Here is a 19,245-nt window from a genome sequence, read left to right as displayed (position 1 = left end):
GCCCCCTCAAATATTTTATTGTGGGGGCTGAAGCAATCCAAAATATGTGCACTCAGAAGCAAGTCCCATTGCATTCAAAAGCAAATCAAATTCTATTCAGCATACTTCCAGGAAAGTGTGCACGTGATTGCTTGCAGACTTAAAGTCAATAAACAGTATGGGAAGGACAAATGACCTAGTCTGAATTTCAGCACTGCAACTTGGCGCTCAGGTTTTCTTTAAGTCAGGGCCGGGGAACCTATGGCCCTCCCGATGTTGCTGAACTACAGCTTCTATCAGTCCCAGCAAGCATGACCAATGGCAAAGGATGATGTGAGCAGTAAGTTCAGCAACATCAGTGTTTCCCAACCTTTTTTGGGCAAAGGCACACTTGTTTCATGTAAAAAATCTTGAGGCACACCACCATTACAGCCCCGTGACATCAGCGCGCAGCGTCACGCCGGGAGGGACATGAATTGCTAGCAAATTACATAATCACCTCCTTGAGGGCTGGCTCATCTTCTCCGAAGGCAGAACCCCATTAATTAACAGCACAGACTCACACCATAGCCAAGACGAGGGGGGAAAACCTCAGTCATGCACAGTCATGCACATGTGGGGGCTAAATGAGGACGAAGACCGGGCAGAGAGCAGGGTTCAAATCACCCCACCTGGCCAGGACAATCCCTGGGTGCTCCCTTGGGCCACTCGCCTGACCCACCTCGCAGGGCTGTTGTTGCGAGGATAACACGGGGAGAACCACGCGCGCCCCCGGGAGCTCCTTGGAGGAGAAAGCGGGCGATGAATGCAATGCACGAAATATATGAGAGGCGACCAGGTTTTGCAGGTGAGGGGCCCCCGCCAGCCTCCGCTTCCAACACCCGGCGCAACGACGCCGAAGTTTCCCCCCGGGCTCGGCTCGGGGAGCAGCGCTGCTCCCCCCCCGGCTCCCCTTCGCCCTCCCGGCTCTCTCTGCCGCCCACTGGGGACCCCCCTCACCTGCCAAGTCCGGAGCACCGGTGGAAGTTGCATGCATGCATGCAGGGCGCCGCGTTGCCATTGCATTGCACTGCACTCCATGCAACGCCTGCACGCATGCATTGCCTTGCACGCCCGCCAAGGGGTCTCCCCGCGGTCCGATGCATCCCCTCCGGCGCGGATGCAGCATTGCAAAAATAAAAAACCCCCGACGCAGCCCTACCTGGGGGGCAGCCTCCGCCTCCGCCGCTCCGCCTCCGCAGGGATCCCCGGGCTCCATCCTGCCGCCCGATCTCCGGGGGGCGCAGGCAGGCTGCGCGGGGTCTGCGCGGAAGAGCCCCTGCCCACCCGGCCGCCGCCGCTGCGCTCATTCCATGGCCGGGAGAAGAGCGCTTCAAACAAAACGCCCGGCCCGCCAGGCCACGCTGGGAAACGTAGTTTGCGCACCCCGCGCGGGCGCAGAGCCCAAGGGCGAGGGGACTACGGATCCCAGCAGCCCCCGCGCCGGGGACGGAGGGGGAGAGGCCGGGTGCAGGGATGGAGGGACGGGTGGGCGAGCGAGTGAGTGAGTGGCAGCCGCCAAGCCTTGGCCGAGAGCCAGGAAGGGCCTCCCCGGAGGAGGAGGAGGAGGGAGGCGCAGAGCGGGAGGGAGGGAACCCCAGGGGTCATCTAGTGACGGCGCCCCAATCGAAAATTTGACTTTAAAAAAAAAAAATCTTTCAATTTTTTAATTTTTCCCGCAGCACACCAGGCAACATCTCGCGGCACACTAGTGTGCCGCGGAACAGTGGTTGGGAAACACTGATCTGGAAGACCAAAGGTTCCCAACGCCTGCCTTAAGTGAACAGACAAAATTCAGAATGCCTCAGCCAACTGGCAGTCAATTCACAACCGTAGCAGTTATCAGTCTTAGTCACAGTCACCTATACTGACTTCTTATTTTTACCCTTATATCTTCAGAATAAGTTACATATGAACACTCCGTTAAACTATATTTTTGCTGTTGGGGGGAGCCAAAGGTGCCAAGGAAGGAGTGCATGATCTGTAAAAAAAATTTGATGTTGCAAAGGATGCTGAGGCACAACTCTCATGCCCAGCCACTTTTCTGACCTTAACCACCTTTCTCAGGCAGCCATTCCAAACGTCTCAAGCAGCCCATTAACAACTCTTAAGGTTGCTGCTTGCACACTTCTGTGGTTCCCGCTCCCCCTCAGGGGTGCATATTCAGTTGATGGAGGGCACTGACCAGGTCCATTGGCTGTAACTTCTGCCCCCATCAACTGAAAGTGTGCCCCAGAATGCCTGCTATTAGGAATTACAGATGAATATCACAAATGTTAGTTCCTTGCAAGAGGGTCTGTCCACTATCACTAATCTTCTGACTGAATAACTCCTCATAACCTTCCAGGGAAACTGTATTTAACAAGACAAATGATTGAAAATAAAAAGCAGGTTCCACTGGTAGACATACTTCCTCATGAACCAACTCTTCAGCAGTGCTTTACTTTAAATATATATGTATTCTTTATATATTCAAGTCAACAGGCAAAGCTCCATGAACTTCAAACTGACAAAACACTTGTCAACAAATGCCAGTGAAAACAAAAATTACAACATCGTTCCCACAGTTTCATTTGCTCCTGGCCCAAAAAGGAACGGGGTGGGATTATGCACAATGGCCAGCCAACTGCTTTTCACATCGAAGTCGGAAGAATGTCCTCATCCACCCCAGTGCTGTGTACATTAATACAGACTGTTCTTTCAGCACCTGGGGAATCTGCCAGCACAGTGCTGCACACGCTGGAAAGGAGTTTCTCAGAGACAGAGTGGCAGCAAGCCAGAGGAGGGCTTGTTACACAGATTAAAGTCTGCATTCCTTTCTACCGAGTGAAAGAGAATACCCACCATGCACTGTCAGTAAGGCGGCCCCAGATTAAGCCACAAAAGAAGACAATTCTGCAAGCAGTCTGCTTCTTTATACAACCGTTTAGCAAAGCATTTTACTTTCAAGCACTGTATCTGGGACATGTGTCCGTTTTACTTTGGTGGGACTCAACCAGCTTAAATCCAAGCACTCCAGTTTAATAGTGCCATGGAGTAGACAGCCCCTGTCGCCAAAAGAAGACAGAATGGAGAGATAGGGAGAGAAGTGAAATACATCGTTCAAGGACTCCTTCTAGGAGTCATTGTTGGGGATATGAGAGACACTCTTAAAACAAAGAAATTGTTTAAATGCTAATCCTAGCTAAGTAAAAGCTGCTTCTCTGTGAGATGCTGCGACATGGCTGGAGTAATTTTTGGATCAGCAACGGGGACCCTGTGGCCCACCAGATGCTGTTGCACTCCAACTCCCATCACTCCCTAGTGAATGGTGAATGCTCAGGGATTTTGGAAATGGTAGTCCAACATCTGGAAAACCACAAATTCCCTGCCAGTGGTTTAAATTGTCTGGCCATGGAATCAGCAGCAAGGGGGCTCTCTAGGACAGTGTTTGCCAACCCAGTGCCCTTCAGATATTCTGGACTACAACACCCATCAGCCCCAAACAACACAGCTAATATTTTATTTGGAGGCATTTAAAAAATACATGCATGAACATCTTTGGGCTAGCTGTGGTGACCACTGCTCAGCATGGTTAATTATCAATTTTAAGGGACTTACTGAAACTACCAGAGCAGTATGAAACTAAACTTTTGGGGAGAAAAATCAGTTTACATGCACCCTTACAGGACATGCTGGCAAGAACTCATGAAAAAAAAATCAGCCAATTCTTACATTAGAAAACAGACAACACCCAAGATTAGTCTACAAGAGATTAAGGGTATCACATTGAAAATAACGGCAGTGTCAAACTGCCTAAAGAAAGCTCAAAATACAGAGGAAATGAGAAGAACAGCCCATTGTGATTTTTAAACGTAGTATATATTTTATGCTATAAATTTGCTTTAAAATATACAGTAATTGCACTATAGGATTTTAAAAATAAAGTACGCATCACAATGGGCATGGTATACCAAGCAGTATGTGCACAGAGAGAGAGAGAGCAGCCCATGTGATCGGTGTACAGTATGAAAGCTACATCTGATGTAAATATGGGAGGTTGGCCTTCTGCCCCTGCTTTGTCAACAGAGCAGTAACTTTGAGTTCCTGCAGTCCAAGCTCCAGCTTCTCCAACGCAAAGGGACTGAACAGGAGAGCACTCCCTCCAAGTCTCAATCTGGCCCTGAGTCTAATCTGGCTCTTGACACTAATGCACAAGCCTGCCTCCATAAACAGATGTTGCACATAAGTAGCATTTGTTGGGTTGAAATAGCCAGGGTTTATTTATTATTAAATATATGTCCGGCCTTTCTTCTATCGAAGAGACCAAGACTTACTTAGCCTGAGTAACGTTCCTACATTAGACCCACCCTTTTCGTAATTTTATTTCACAACAATGTTAAAGGCTGTTTGGGCAGGAGGTGTTGTTTCCCAAAGCACATAGTTTGTCTTTTGCGGGAGGCCAGTGCAGAACAGATTGTAAGAAAATGCATACATCTATTCCATTTTGAGTCTGGAATCATCATAAATAATGGGAATGGGGGAGTACGAATCTGCCAGATTTCAGTACAAAGATATTGTGGAGCCTGAACTTGAAAACAACCTTTTACACACTAATGATTGATTGATTGATTGATTGATTTATATTTATTTATATCCTGCCTTTCTTCCATTAAAGCACTCAAGGCAGAATACACAAGTTTCCCAAGTGGTCTCCCATCCAGAAACTGAACAGATCCACACCCATTTGGCATCAGGAAAGTAACTGCATCATGTGCTCTCAGACAATGCCCTGGGAAACAAGCTTCCTCTATTGCAAGGTTACTGAGCACTAGAAAACCTGTGGGGCTCAGAGACTGCACTGGAAAAATTGGGTACAAGAAGGCTTGGCTGAAGTGCCACCATCCAATCAGTCAGACTTGTGCCATTTTCCTGACGTAAACCCCCTCTTCCAACAGAACACATCACACAAGAAGATGTGAGAATAGTTGTCCATCAAATATGGCTGCTCCTTTCTGAAACGCCGTCCACAATCAGTAGCTGACAAACCCATGATAGTTTTAGGATAGAACTATTTAGCAAAGCAGCCTTCCCCTTAGTTTTAGTTTTTAAATAAGTTATAACAAGTTACCATTTTGGAGAGTCTGCGCCCGCGATTCCTTTCCCAAGTTGACGTGAAATCCTCCAACTGTTTGTGTTTTTCCTGCCGCTGCAAGGAACAAAAAAGAAAAAGCTTGTCAAATACTATAGATTAATGGAGGTATTACAATAAATCTTGTGATGGCTCCCTTTTAGTAAGTGTTTCATCTAACAAACTTCAGTGGTCCTAGACACAGAGGGTCCTCTTATGCTGATTAAGGACCCAAGAACACTCATAAGGGAACTCAAGAGCTCTCCTTTCTGCAGTTTCATCTGCTTCTATCACAGAGTGCAACAGGCTCTCAGAGCAAAGGTTGTGCAATATATATTACTAGGGGCTGCCATCACTGCTTGCTCTGCTCACCCACTCCATCCACCCATCTCTCTGCCCTTGCCACACAGCTGACCAACCAGACTCTCTTTACACCTTCCCCCATACCTCACCCCAAGCCCCTCCTCTCTCACCCCATAACCGTTTGAAAGGGAGGAAGAGGAACTTCACACAGCAGTTTGCTAAATAACTGTGAAGGGTCTTCTCACCCTCTGTTAAGCAGCTTACATGGGCCAGCCAGCTATTCCTCATGCTGCATCTGGCATAGCTACCTATTGGCAGCCATGCAAGCTGCAGAGTGTGACGACACCTTACCTTTTTATGTAGGGAGAAAAACTGTGTGGGGGTACATGCAAACATTTCCAAAGATTCTTATTGGGTTTTCAAAGTCAGTCTGCATGTTCACTACTGTAGTACTTTGGGGTTTAGCAAACTTCCAAAAGGTAGCAAGCAAACACATCAGGAAGCCTCTAAGAATATGTTCCCTGTTACTTTCAAACTATGATTACCAATTTAAGAACAAGCCAGAATATGATACCTCAGTTCTGTCCCCGTGGTGTTTAACAAACTACTGAATGGGATTCATACAGAGCTTTGGAGTACGCTATTATCAGTATACTGGCAATATACAGCTCTATTTCTCCTTTTTATCTTCTGCAGGTGAGGAAGTGGATGTGCTGAATCAATGCCTGGTTGCAATAATGGACTGGATGAGAGCTAATGCACTGAAACTTCATCCAGACAAAGACTGAGTTGCTGTTAGTGAGCGGTCCTTCTGTTCAGCTGTGTTGTGTGCAGTCTGCTTTAGACAGGGTCACACGCCCTCTGAAGAAGCAAATTCAAAGTCTGAGGGCTCTCCTGGATCCACTGCTGCCACTTGAGATACAGGTGCCTTCTCCCAGCTCAGAGTAGTGGCCCAGCTATGACACTGCAAGACTAAAAGAGCATGGGTGCAAGACTGAAAGTTTTTTTCTAACAAATAAATTATTCCAGGAGCCATCAGAACCCATTCCATGGTGATGTGTCCAGTCAGAAGAAAAAAATTAAAATGAAAAACGCATTTCTGGTTTCTATGCCATTTATGAAAGGTGTCAATCCAGACCTCTTTCAGCATATTTCTTTGGAAATCATTTGCACGTTAAGTTTCAGACTTCTCCCAGTTGACAACAGAACAATTTGTGCTAAAAAGTGGTTTATTTATCAGAACTATTGAGCCAAGGAAGCTGATGATGTGGAAGTAACTATGGTAGGAATATTAATTTTTCTACTGTAAGAGAATATGTGGGGGTTTAAGTAATATTTTCACCACTGCACTCTTATAAAGAGAAAAATGACACATACTAAAACAAAGAAGGAAACGCATACTATCTGGTACTTTACACACTTATAATGCAGCCTGCCACTTATGCAGAAAGTGTCCAACCAACTGTGAGATAACCATGGATCACACTGGCTACACTGGGAGACTTAAGATACAAAAGCTAGATGCTTCAGTTCCATAGTATCTGCAATTGATAGCAACAAAGGCAAAGATTCTTAATTTTTTCAGTCTCAGGTTTTCAGTCAAAAGCTACTGCTAAAAGATGGCTACTCTCAGCTTCTGCCATTCAGCTGTCAAGCAATTTTACAGGAAAGTAAACAGATCTGAACACTCTCCAGCAGAGACAAGTTCTGTCAAGCCCATTCTCTCCACATCCCCCCCACCCCACCCCTCTTCTGTTCCCAGGTATCACCCCAGTGGGAGTCAGATTCTGAGGTTCTTCTCTGGATGAAATACAGCTCTATAAAAAGCAAGGGGGGGAATCAATGCAGTCACAAAGTGCACAATTCAGCATTTTCATAACTGCCAAACTATCCTCTGCAGCATCTCAAGCAAGCCTTTGTTGCTGTCATGAAAGCAGAATATACAGGAAGAGGGTGCCAGAAAGAGATTTAGCCCTGATGCATGATACAAGACTGACACCTGGAGGAAGCCATGAAAGATGCAATGAGAAAGTCACTCATACGCTGTGCAGCTTCCCTGGCAGAGTTATCTGTGTCCATGATAAGGGGCGGCATCTTTCCTACATGATTCCAACAATCTGTTTTGTCCACATGACTCCTGAGGCACTCAAAAAAGTCTGTTATATGACGACAGGAAGGTAACAATTAATAAAGAAAGAAAGATAAAGTTTATAACAGGTCTATAGGCAGGAAATGCGCCCATGCTAATTAAATTTTCCTGTCCTAAGACCACCTGTAGTTTGGAAAGCTGCTATTTTTCTAATTCAACTGCGGGGAACCAGAGTGCCTTCCATAAGTTCTTGGACTCCAACTCCCATCAACCCCAGCCAGAACAGCCAAGAAGATGGAAGCTGCAGGCCAGCACTTTCTGGAGGTGCCACAAGTTCCCTGCCCCTGCTCTAATGGCTAGATGTGTAAGCATAAACAGTGGCAGTCTGTGTACAAGTCCTACTCTACTAAAATAACCCACAAATGAGGGCGTCTTCTGCATGACCATCCCTCCTGCCTTCCTTTCGGAAGGCAATCTATAAGGAACCTCAGAGAAACAATGTCTGCAGTAAACTCTGCATTTGAATTCAGCATGAATGGGCTTTAGGATAGCAGAAACAACAACCATCAGTCAAGCTTATCTGACACTTGAAACTCTTTATCAGAGAATGAGCCACTCAACAGAAGGCTGGGGCTGTTGTGTTTATTTAAGAAATACGCTCATCTGAAAAAATGTGTGGAAGTTTGCAGTGAGATATGGAGAGTGGCTAGGGGCGTGGGGTAATACGATTCTATTTATTTCACTTATTGCATTTGTATACCACTTTTCTGCCAAACCACTCAAGGCAGTTTATAATTTGTATAAGCCATTATCAATCCAAAACTGCTACAAAAGGATTGGCAAGAGAAGAGAAGAGAAAAACAAACAATTTCAGGTCCCAGCTCTTTTATAAGGTTACCTAATGAGCCGGTGGAATGGCCACATCGACAACCAACGTGTCAAGTAAATTCTGCATTCTATCTCCCACTGAAAACAAACAGCACCATAATTTATGGAAGGATGCTTCTGGAGTCTAAACATGGCAATGTCTCTTTCAAGTTCTGTAAAATATTACTGAAACAGATGGTAGAAGAGTGCTAACATCTTGAGCAGTTTTGGCACCACTGTTAAGAAATAAAAGTTATCAGTGCTCGGGGGTACGTGCTTGTTTTAAGTTGCCTAACTTCAATTCATCAATAGGCCAAACTTGGGGTTTTGTAGGTGGGCTACAAAATGGGCATTGGACAGTGTCTAAAAGATGATAGTACAGTGAAAGTTTCAGGGGCTATGGAGTGTAATATTTTATACAGTGGTACCTTGGTATTTGAACCGCTTGGCTCCCGAACAAATCGGCTTCCAAATGCTGCAAACCCAGAAGTAAATGTTCCGGTTTGTGAACGTTTTTCGGAAGCGGAACATCCGACGCAGTTTCCGATTGAGTGCAGGAAGCTCCTGCAGCCAATAAGAAGCCACGCCTTGGTTTTCGAAGGTTTTCAGAAGTCGAACGGACTCCCGGAATGGATTAGGTTTGAGAACCAAGACACCACTCTTAATGTGCCCACTTGTTAATCCCATCTTGTGAAAAGAAAGTGACCTGTTTCCTGCTCAACTCATCGGGAATGGAAAAAAAGGTGAAATTTGTTAAAGTTCCTGGCATAAATATAAGCCTGTGATGATTATTACAGCTAAAACTGCCCACTGACTTTCAAAATTTTCTTCAATTTCTGGGCAGAAGTGGGTGTCACACCAACTTCTTACTGCACATTTCTTGATTTTCAGATGCCATAGTAGGTTAGGTACACATACATGCTTAAATTTCCTCCCTCTGCAGCTTTCACCATCCTTTCTAGACATTTGCCAAACTCAGTGGTAAAACAGATTCTGTAATAAGAGAGGTTGATGAAGAAAGAACAGGAAGAAACAAATACAGTGGTACCTCAGGTTAAGTACTTAATTCGTTCCGGAGATCCGTACTTAACCTGAAACTGTTCTTAAGCTGAAGCACCACTTTAGCTAATGGGGCCTCCGGCTGCTGCCACGCTGCTGGAGTACGATTTCTGTTCTCATCCTGAAGCAAAGTTCTTAACCTGAAGCACTATTTCTGGGTTAGCGGAGTCTGTAACCTGAAGCGTATGTAACCTGGAGCGTATGTAACCTGAAGCGTGTGTAACCCGAGGTACCACTGTACTTCTGAATACGAAACATGACCAAATAGATAGAAAAACCCAACAGATTTGAGCATTGAATACATAGCAGGAAAGAAAGTCAGGTAAGTAAATGTAGTGGATTGAACTGTGAGAACTATATGGATGGATCTGTATAGGGTTTTTGGGGGGGTATCTACCTTTACCAGAATTTCCCCCCAAATTCTACTCAATCTGATCTCACAACTTCCCAGCCTTCAGCCCACCAAAAATCACATCCACTCCTATTCCTGCCATTCCCCAACTCAGTCATATCTAAGCCATCATTGGTTACACCTTTTCACTTCCTCTGTACACACACTATTCACTTAAGGTCCCCTCTCTTGATCTCGATCACCTCAAAATGATACGCAAATCCAGGGCAATTCAGAAACTATGCAGTAGCCCCCACAAAAGTCACACAGACCTCTTAAAACTAAGTCTTTTCTGTCCTCAAAAGTACCTGCCCCCCAAAGCCTAGCACTTGCCGATCAGAAGGTCGGCAGTTTGAATCCCTGCGACGGGGTGAAAACCCGTTGCTCGGCCCCTGCTCCTGCCAACCTAGCAGTTTGAAAGCACACCAGTGCAAGTAGATAAATAGGGACCGCTCCGGCAGGAAGGTAAACGGCGTTTCCGTGCACTGCTCTGCTTCGCCAGAAGCGGCTTAGTCATCCTGGCCACATGACCCGGAAGCTGTACGCCGGCTCCCTCGGCCAATAAAGCGAGATGAGCGCCGCAACCCCAGAGTCAGCCATGACTGGACCTAATGGTCAGGGGTCCCTTTACCTTTACCTTACACTAAGGGAGACCGCAAGTTCATCTAGCCATTATTGTCAACACTGACTGGCAGCAACTCACAGGATTTCAGACAACAATTTCCTATTCCCCACCCTGCCAGCAAATGCTGGGAAATGAACCTGAGACCTCCTGCATGCACAGAACATGTGCTATCTCTGAGCTACGGCCCTTCCCTGCCAGCCTCAGCTCATTCAAACTGCACCCCTACCCTGCTACGAACTGCCCTAAATCCAATCCTCTGGCACAGCCACCACATGCTGTTCAGTCCCTAAAAACATAAGAGTAGCCTGCTGGATTAGATGAAAGGCCCACCTCGCCCAGCATCCTAGTCTTACAGTGACTGACCAAATGCCAGTGGGAAACCCACAAGTAGGATTCAAGCACAAGAGCCCTCTCCACACACACACACACACCGTGGTTTCCAGGACCCTGTTACAGTGGTGCCCCGCAAGACGAATGCCTCGCAAGACGAAAAACCCGCTAGACGAAAGGGTTTTCTGTTTTTGAGTTGCTTCGCAAGACGATTTTCCCTATGGGCTTGCTTCGCAAGACGAAAACGTCTTGCGAGTCTTGCGATTTTTTTCCGCTTTTTTCACCCTTTTTCTAAGCCGCTAAGCCGTTAATAGCCTTTTAGCTGCTAAGCCGCTAAGCCGCTAATAGCGCTAAGCCGCTAATAGGGTTGCTTCGCAAGACAAAAAAACCGCTAGACGAAGAGACTCACGGAACGGATTATTTTCGTCTTGCGAGGCACCACTGTATTCAGAAGCATTGCTGCCTCCAACATTGGAGGCAGAGCACAACCATCATGGCTAGTAGTCACTGGTAGCCCTCTCATCCATGAATTTGTCTAATGCTCTTTTAAAGCCTCCTAGGTTGGTGCCATGATTGACTCTTGTGGAAACGAGTTCCATAGTTCAATTATGTGCTGCATGAAGAAGTCAGTTTTATCTGTCCTGAATCTTCCAAAATCAGCTTCATTGGATGTCCATGACTTCTAATGTTATGAGAAAAGGAGAAATAACTTTCTTCTAACTGCTTTCTCCATACCACACATAATTTTATAAAAATCATCATGTCACCTGCTCCTTGCCTTCTCTAAGGCTAAGCTAAAAAGTCCCAGACCCTGCATGTTAAAGGGGAGTTCGCTCCATGCCCTTGATCATTTTGGTTGCCCTTTTCTGAACCTTTGCATATTAAGCTTCCAATCCTTCTCATTATTAGTATTAGTATTAATCAGATTTATTAGTCTTTTTTGCCACGGCAATGAAAAGTGACGTCAAAAACAATTTTAAAAAACATATAAACATTTGGGAGGGAAGACAGTAAAACGTCCCACCCACTCTAAAACCCCATCAATTGTTAAAGGTGTGGTTTAAAAGGAACATATCTGCCTGAATTGCCTTGAAGTCATAACTTTAACCCATCACTGTGCGTCTGGTTTTTAAGGAAGGGTACAGAAGGACACGGGTGGCGCTGCGGGTTAAACCACAGAGCCTAGGACTTGCTGATCAGAAGGTCGGCAGTTCGAATCCCCGCGACGGGGTGAGCTCCCGTTGCTTGGTCCCTGCTCCTGCCAACCTAGCAGTTCAAAAGCACGTCAAAGTGCAAGTAGATAAATAGGTACCGCTCCGGCGGGAAGGTAAACTGCGTTTCTGTGTGCTGCTCTGATTTGCCAGAAGCGGCTTAGTCATGCTGGCCACATGACCCGGAAGCTGTATGCCGGCTCCCTCGGCCAATAAAGCAAGATGAGCGCCGCAACCCCAGAGTCAGCCACGACTGGACCTAATGGTCAGGGGTCCCTTTATCTTTACCTTTACAGAGGGACAAAAGGTAAATGAGATTTCACAAACCACTGCTGTGCTGTTAATGGGATATTCTCTCTCTCTCTCTCTCTCTCTCTCTCTCTCTCTCTCACACACACACACACACACACACACACACACAATATAAACATTTAAAAATACTTTTTTAGGCCAGGTGCAGCATTTGGGAAAGAAGTGATTCAAAGAGAATCCTTCATTTGCAAACAAGCATGCCCTGGTGGTTAACGGGCAAACTAACATCCAGGGAGACAGGTTCAAATCCCTACATGGCCATGGCCATAACTCTTAACAGGTAATAGTGACCCTGTAATACCCTCTCAGCCTCCTAGCCTACCTCGCAGGACTGTCTTGCAAGAATGAGGAAACATAATCACACACATGCAGCCTTAGGGTATAACAGCAAAATGTGTTGGGGTTTTTTAATGAAGTTTCGCCCAGTCATATAAAACTTGTTTTCAAAGAGTACCCCCCCCAAAAAAAAAACAATCCTGCTTTAACTGCCCCACACACAAAGAACTGCATAAAAAAGCAGTGTATAAATTAAATAGTAATAAATGATCTGTGATCAGCTGTGTGAACGACTGGTATGCTTCCAAAGAATCTGGCAACAACTGACATTTAGCCTCTTTTGTATGCCATTAAAAGCATCCCACATTTTACCAAATTCCTGTCACATCCAATAAATAATGCATGCATCTCTTTATTACTTTGAGGAGGGCACAGGCAGAATCCGCAGTGGCATCTCCAGGTAGAGCTGGTAGACACCCCTGTCTAAAATCCAGGAGAGATGCTGCCAGCCAGTGTTAACAATACTGGGATGGATGAGCCAGTGGCCTGAAGGCGGAGTCCTAAGTTTAGACAAATCTGAAAACCTCTGATGCAGTGTTAGAAACTCAGGTATTTAAGGTAAGCACCAAATGGTTCCTTAAACCAAGGTTAGAGTCACCAAAACAGAATGTCTAGTTGCCATTTTGGGGTAAGTTGGCTCTAAAGTCTGATTTTTCAAATGATGGACTGACTACGATTGATTCTCAAACATCTGGCTAGTTCAGATGACAACCTTGAGCTAGTTTAAGTGATCTGAGAACTTAAAGAAGAAAAGTCACTTGATCCAGGGACAGTCCAAATATATATTGGCCTATTCTGACCTCTTATTCTTAATGGTGAGTGCTCCTGTTCAGGCTACACATAAAAAGCATTTTGGTTCCAGAAATTCTTCCCGGTTGTGCAGATAAAATATAACTGATAGAATTCTACAGGATGGAGTATTAGTGTGTGAAAACAGTCCAGATCCAATGATTCCCGAGGTGCTGGAGACGTGACACACCATTTTGGCATCCAGGCATCTTCACTTGGTCGCAAGTGGTCGAAAGCCAGGTGCATAATGCACCTAGCGCCTGGCTAATTTTGAACACTGCTCTGATGTTCTTGTTTTTATAATGTATTTAGCGTTTTTATGTTGTTAAGTCAGGGGTCAGCAACCTTTTCCAGCCATGGGCCGGTCCACCGTCCCTCAGACTATGTGGTGGTCCGGACTAATTTTTTTTTGGGGGGGGTGTGAACGAATTCCTATGCCCCACAAATAACCCAGAGATACGTTTTAAATAAAAGGACACATTCTACTTATGTAAAAACATGCTTATTCCCGGACCATCCGCAGGCCGGATTGAGAAGGCGATTGGGCCACATCCGGCCCCTGGGCCTTAGGTTGCCTACCCCTGTGTTAAGTGCTCTGAGATCTACGGATGAATGGTGGCAAACAAATCCAGCAAATACGTAAAGTTAAATAAATAAATCTTCTGTGTTCTCATTTTGCATTTCTATGTTGTAAACAGCCCTGTGATCTTCAAATTTAGGGTGCTATGCAAATTTAATAAATAATAAACAAAAATAATAAAGAATACCACCCATTTCTCTCACACACACCTTGGACACTAAACCCCCAGAAGATCCTCCATGTGTCCTTATCTGGACAGTCCCAGATTTACAGAAACCACCCCGGTTTCTGATGGGATCCCAGAATGTCCTGCTTTTCCTTAGGACGTCCATATTTTCATCGGAGAAATGTTGGAGGTTATGGAGTCATGCAAACACTGCCCCCGAGCCAAGGAGATAAGTAACTACAGTGGTACCTCTGGATGCGAACGGGATGCATTCCGGAGCCCCGTTCACATCCAGAAGCAAACTCAACCTGTGTCCGCGCATGCACGGGTCGCAATTTGCCACTTCCACGCATGCCCGTGATGTTATTTTGACCTTCTGCACATGCGCGAGCAGCAAAACCCAGAAGTAACACGCTCCGTTACTTCCAGGTCGCCGCAGCGCGCAACCCGAAAATACTTATCCCGAAGCTACTTCAACCTGAGGTATGACTGTATACAACCTATAGAAGACATCTGAAAGAAGACTTGCATAGGGAAGCTTTTTAGCGTTCAATGTTTTGTTACATTTTTATGTATTGGAAGCCGCCCAGAGTGGCTGGAGCAACCCAGTCAGATGGATAGGGTTTATAAATATTATCATTATTATTACTATTATTATTATTTAATAGGACATCCCTATTTTCATTGGAGAAATGTTAGCGGAGTTCTGTGACCCCTGAACCAAGGGGATAAGTAAATATTCAACCTTTAGAAGACATGTGAAGGCAGACCTGCATAGGGAAGTTTTTTAATATTCGATGTTTTGTTATGTTTTTATATATGTCGAAAGTTGCCCATAGTGGCTGGAGCAACCCAGTCAGATGGACAGGGCGTGTGTAAAATAAAATAAAATAATAATAATTTAATAGGACATCCCTATTTTCATTGGATAAATGTTGGAGGGTATGGCGTTATGAGACCCTAGAGCAGGGGTCTGCAACCCACGGCTCCGGAGCCGCATGTGGCTCTTTTACACCTTTGCCGCGGCTCCGGGGCGGATACTAGCGAGGGGAGGAGGCGCATTGTGCGCCCCGACACTCCCCACTGTGGCGGGCGCTGTACTGGCTGTGACGTCGCATGGGGGCGGTGCGTGCGTTAGTCACGCACCGTCCCGACGTCACCTTCCCGCCCGCTGTCAGATCGCGGCTCTGGAGATATAAATGTCGCAATGGTTTTGCGGCTCCCAGTTGTTGTTTTTTCTTCGGAAACGGGTCCAAGTGGCTCTTTTTGTCTTAAAGGTTGCAGACCCCTGCCCTAGAGCAATCTAAAGGCAGCCCTGTATAGGGAAGTTTTTTAAAAGTTTTCTTGCATTTTTATGTATGTTCTAAGCTGCCCAGAGTGGCTGGGGCAACAGGGTCAGAGGTGTGGGGTATAAATCCTGAAATAACAACAACAGCAATTCTTCATTGGAATAGTAATGATGGTGGTGGTGATGATAATAATAATAATAATGATTTCTTCATATGGAAGAGGACGTATTTTCACAGAAGGGTATGCCCCAGCTCTCACACACCCCTGCCCCACATGCCCTGCCAGCCCTCCTTGCCCCCTGCCGGCTTCCCCTTCTGCATCCCTTCCTTTTATTCCCCCGTCACCCACCGTCGAGGGAGACGAACTGCCCGACGGCCGACGACCCTCCTCCGCTGTTCTCCACGAACTGCACCTCGGAGACGATGATGTTGTCCTCGAGGACGGAGCCGCAGCCCGTGCAAACCGCGTCTCCGCGGGCCGAGTCCACCTCGATCTCCGAGCTGCCGCACGCGGCGCACACCCGCCCGCCGCCGCCGCCGCCCGGCATCTTCGGGCGCGAGAGGCAGCAGGGAGGCAGGCTCCCCTCAGGCCCAAGGAAAAACCCCGCCGCCGCCGCCGCCTCGCGGGCCGGGCCGGCGACCCCCCTCCGCCCGCCCGCCCGCCTGCTCTCTCTCGCCGCCACACGCGCGCTCTCCCTTCACGGGCCTCGGCCGGCTCTCCTCGCCGGCTCCACCTCGGCCCGCAAACGCCGCCCCTTCTCGCGAGGCCGGCGAGGCCTAGTCGCCTCCCCTCGCCGGGAACGGGCGAGCCGAGCGCTCGAGGGCCGAGGGGGCGCGTTCGGCTCCAGCCCGCTCGACGCCCCGCGGCCTAGGCGCTCCCGCGGGGCTTCGCGGGCCCTCTCGCCTCAGGCAGGGCAGCGGGAAGCCTGTGGGCCCCTCAGGCTGCTCGTGGACTACAACTCCCGTCAGCCCCCGCCAGCGCGACCTGGTAGCAGGGGCTGATGGGAGATGGAGTCCAGGAGCTGTCTGAGGGCCGCTGGTTCGCTTCCCCGGGGTAAGGGCCGGGATGCCGAAGGGAGGGTTTGTTTGCCGCTTGGATTTTGGGTTCTAGCTAAGCAGGTCTAGCTGGTGGCTTGTCGTTTTCTGGAGGGATTCGGTATGGGTTGTTTTAGCTTGCCCCGCGTTCGCAGAAAACAAGCAGAGGTGGGGCCAACCCAATTAACTTTTAAGTCAAAAAGTGTTTTGTTTTGATTTTATCCTGCTCCTAGGCCACACAAACACAGAAGTTGTGGTGGGGGTGTTGTCACATTGCAGCTTGCAGATATCAGCAAAGAAATCACCTCAGGCTTACAATGGGGAAGACACAGCACTAAAGGGAAAAAGGAGTAGGAGGGAGAAGGTGGAAAAGCAAACCTATTTCTTCATTACTGAGTTCTTGTACTGAGCAGGTGGAAGGAGCCAAACGCTGCTGGTCTTTCAGCGGAACTTACAAAGAAAGTCCTCTTTCCCACTCCCATGGCTTGATGAATTGTGGGGGGCTGATAGTAAATGTGTATATTCCTCAGAATTGTTGTGGCCATGTGTATGTCAAATCTGAGTGGCTGGGGAAACCCAGCCAGATGGGCAGGGTGCAAATAATAAATTATTATTATTATCCCTAACTGTTAAAGTGTGGGGCTTACCTCCTTCTTGAGCTAGAATTTAACCCCCAATCAGTGACCTTCCTAGAGAGGAGTCTGGATTGCTGCTGTGGAAAATGAATTTGTAGGGAGTGTTGCACTAGAAAGACAGGCCTTCATTTGGGTTGCTGATTTCATTCACTGCATGGAACACCCCCAGGATATCTGAAAAATAAAGAGCCCCTGAGCATGGAGAGTATATTTCCGTCACCACTGAATAAACAAAGCCTCTGCAAAGAGAGAAAGAAGATTAAGAAACATGGCTCATTCACAATGGTTTTCTTCCTAGTTATGTGTAAGGTAAAGGTAAAGGGACCCCTGACCATTAGGTCCAGTTGTGGATGACTCTGGGGTTGCGGCGCTCATCTCGCTTTATTGGCCGAGGGAGCCGGCGTACAGCTTCCGGGTCATGTGGCCAGCATGACTAAGCCGCTTCTGGCCAACCAGAGCAACGCATGGAAACGCCGTTTACCTTCCCGCCAGAGCAGTACCTATTTATCTACTTGCACTTGATGTGCTTTCAAACTGCTAGGTTGGCAGGAGCAGAGACCAAGCAACGGGAGCTCACCCCGTCGGGATTCGAACCGCGACCTTCTGATCGGCAAGCCCTAGGTTCTGTGGTTTAACCCACAGAGCCACCTGCGTCCCAGTTATGTGTATCTAAGTACAAAAAGCAGCATGTGAAATGGGAGTGTTTTGCCAGGAGACGCAAGGCCACTTAGAAGCTGCATCCCCTCCTTTCCAGGAAGAGCATCATGGCAAGGGGAAGATAAGCCTGGTCCCATCCACCAGGTAAGGAGCAGCTGCTCCCCCCACCCCAAACTTGCCAAAAAATAACATTCCACTTCTTCTGCCTGTTCTTAGACTGGAGAGCTGAAGGGAACCAAACTCCTGCCTCATCCATCAGGCAAAGGACTAAGGGGTCCCGGGCTGTGTTCCTGCCATGAGTTGCAAGGTATAAACCTTCTAAGCAAATAAGCAATAGATCAAGCTACAGAGAGAAGAAAAACCGTCTTGTGGGATCAATCTCATTTTACATGAAGCAGATGGCTTGGCACTTAGCTGAAATGCCTCAAGGTTCGTACTGGAAATTCCATCACGACAAATCAGTCCTAAAGTACTCTCAGCTAATTATTGTTCACTTGGGTCACTTGGTCTAGCATTTTCCTAAGTGCAAATTGCCCATCACTCCTCAAACACTCTTTAATTAACCCCCCCCCAACACACACACATTCTGGAAGAGTGCTTAAGAATATAAAACATTGAAGAAAATGTACATGCACATTTAAGGCTAAATTATCTTCTTCTTCTTTGGTGATCACTCGTAGCCGAGTAAGATTGTCTTCCATTGTAGCCTTATTTGGCTTTGCCCTCGGGTGGGAAAAATATTGCGCCTGGGAAAGGGAAGTGGGAGTCAACAGACACTCAAGGAATAGTTCGAAGAAAAGGCTTTTTATTTCTACCATCCATGAACTGGTAGAAGGAGCAAGTGTGATAAGTCACAAAAAGCATGCACAAAGTTCACAGTCATGTGCACAAGTATATATACCCCTTTCCAGTTCCCTCCTCCTTTCTCCTCCCTCAGGAGTCCTGCCCCATGTTGAGGTTCCTCTGAGCATGAACAGAAAGCCGTCTTGGAACTATTGTGGACTCTTGGCAGGAAAGGGGGTGAGGGGTTTTTCAGAGTGTTCCCGTTGTTCAAGGCTACACCATAAGCATGGTTTTAACAATGAGTCCGTAAGTGACTGTGGAGGCCATATTCTGGATCCACACATCCTTCCACAGTGGGGACATTGGTTTCCGGGCAGGAGTTGATCACGGTGTGGATTTGCCAAGCGTGCCTTCCTCTTAGCGCTTTTCTCCCTTGCATCCCAAGTTCGAGTGTCTTCAAAGCCCAAGACACCTTTGGTAAAGGCTGTTCTCCAACTGGAGAGCTCGCATGTTAGTGTTTCCCAGTTGTCAGTGTTTATACTACATTTTTAAATATTTTTTTAGATTTGCCTTGAGACAGTCTTTAAACCTCTTTTGTTGACCACCAGCATTGCAATTTCCATTTTTAAGTTCAGAATAGAGTAGGTGCTTGGAAGACGA

The 19,245-nt window shown here is 47.0% G+C and overlaps 1 protein-coding gene across 2 annotated transcripts in view; it reads right to left on the bottom strand.

The window, feature by feature from the left end:
• BRF1 (BRF1 general transcription factor IIIB subunit) overlaps positions 1-16,100 on the bottom strand; it is a 195,972-nt gene extending 179,872 nt beyond the window's left edge. The window contains exons 1-2 of one of the 2 annotated variants that reach the window (XM_028744966.2): positions 15,825-16,100; positions 5,129-5,206 (exon numbers count right to left, since the gene is read on the bottom strand). In XM_028744966.2, coding sequence (XP_028600799.2) covers positions 5,129-5,206; positions 15,825-16,023 — 277 coding nt within the window. In that variant the 5' untranslated portion in view covers positions 16,024-16,100. The remainder of the gene's footprint in view (positions 1-5,128; positions 5,207-15,824) is intronic. The other variant, XM_028744875.2, reaches the window with a different exon arrangement.
• Positions 16,101-19,245: the final 3,145 nt, after the last annotated feature.

The sequence above is a fragment of the Podarcis muralis genome, chromosome 1 (assembly GCF_964188315.1).
Source record: "Podarcis muralis chromosome 1, rPodMur119.hap1.1, whole genome shotgun sequence".
In the NCBI taxonomy this organism is placed as follows: Eukaryota; Metazoa; Chordata; class Lepidosauria; order Squamata; family Lacertidae; genus Podarcis; species Podarcis muralis.
The sequence above is the reverse complement of the archived record's forward strand: the minus strand, read 5'-3'. Positions and strand labels throughout refer to the sequence as shown.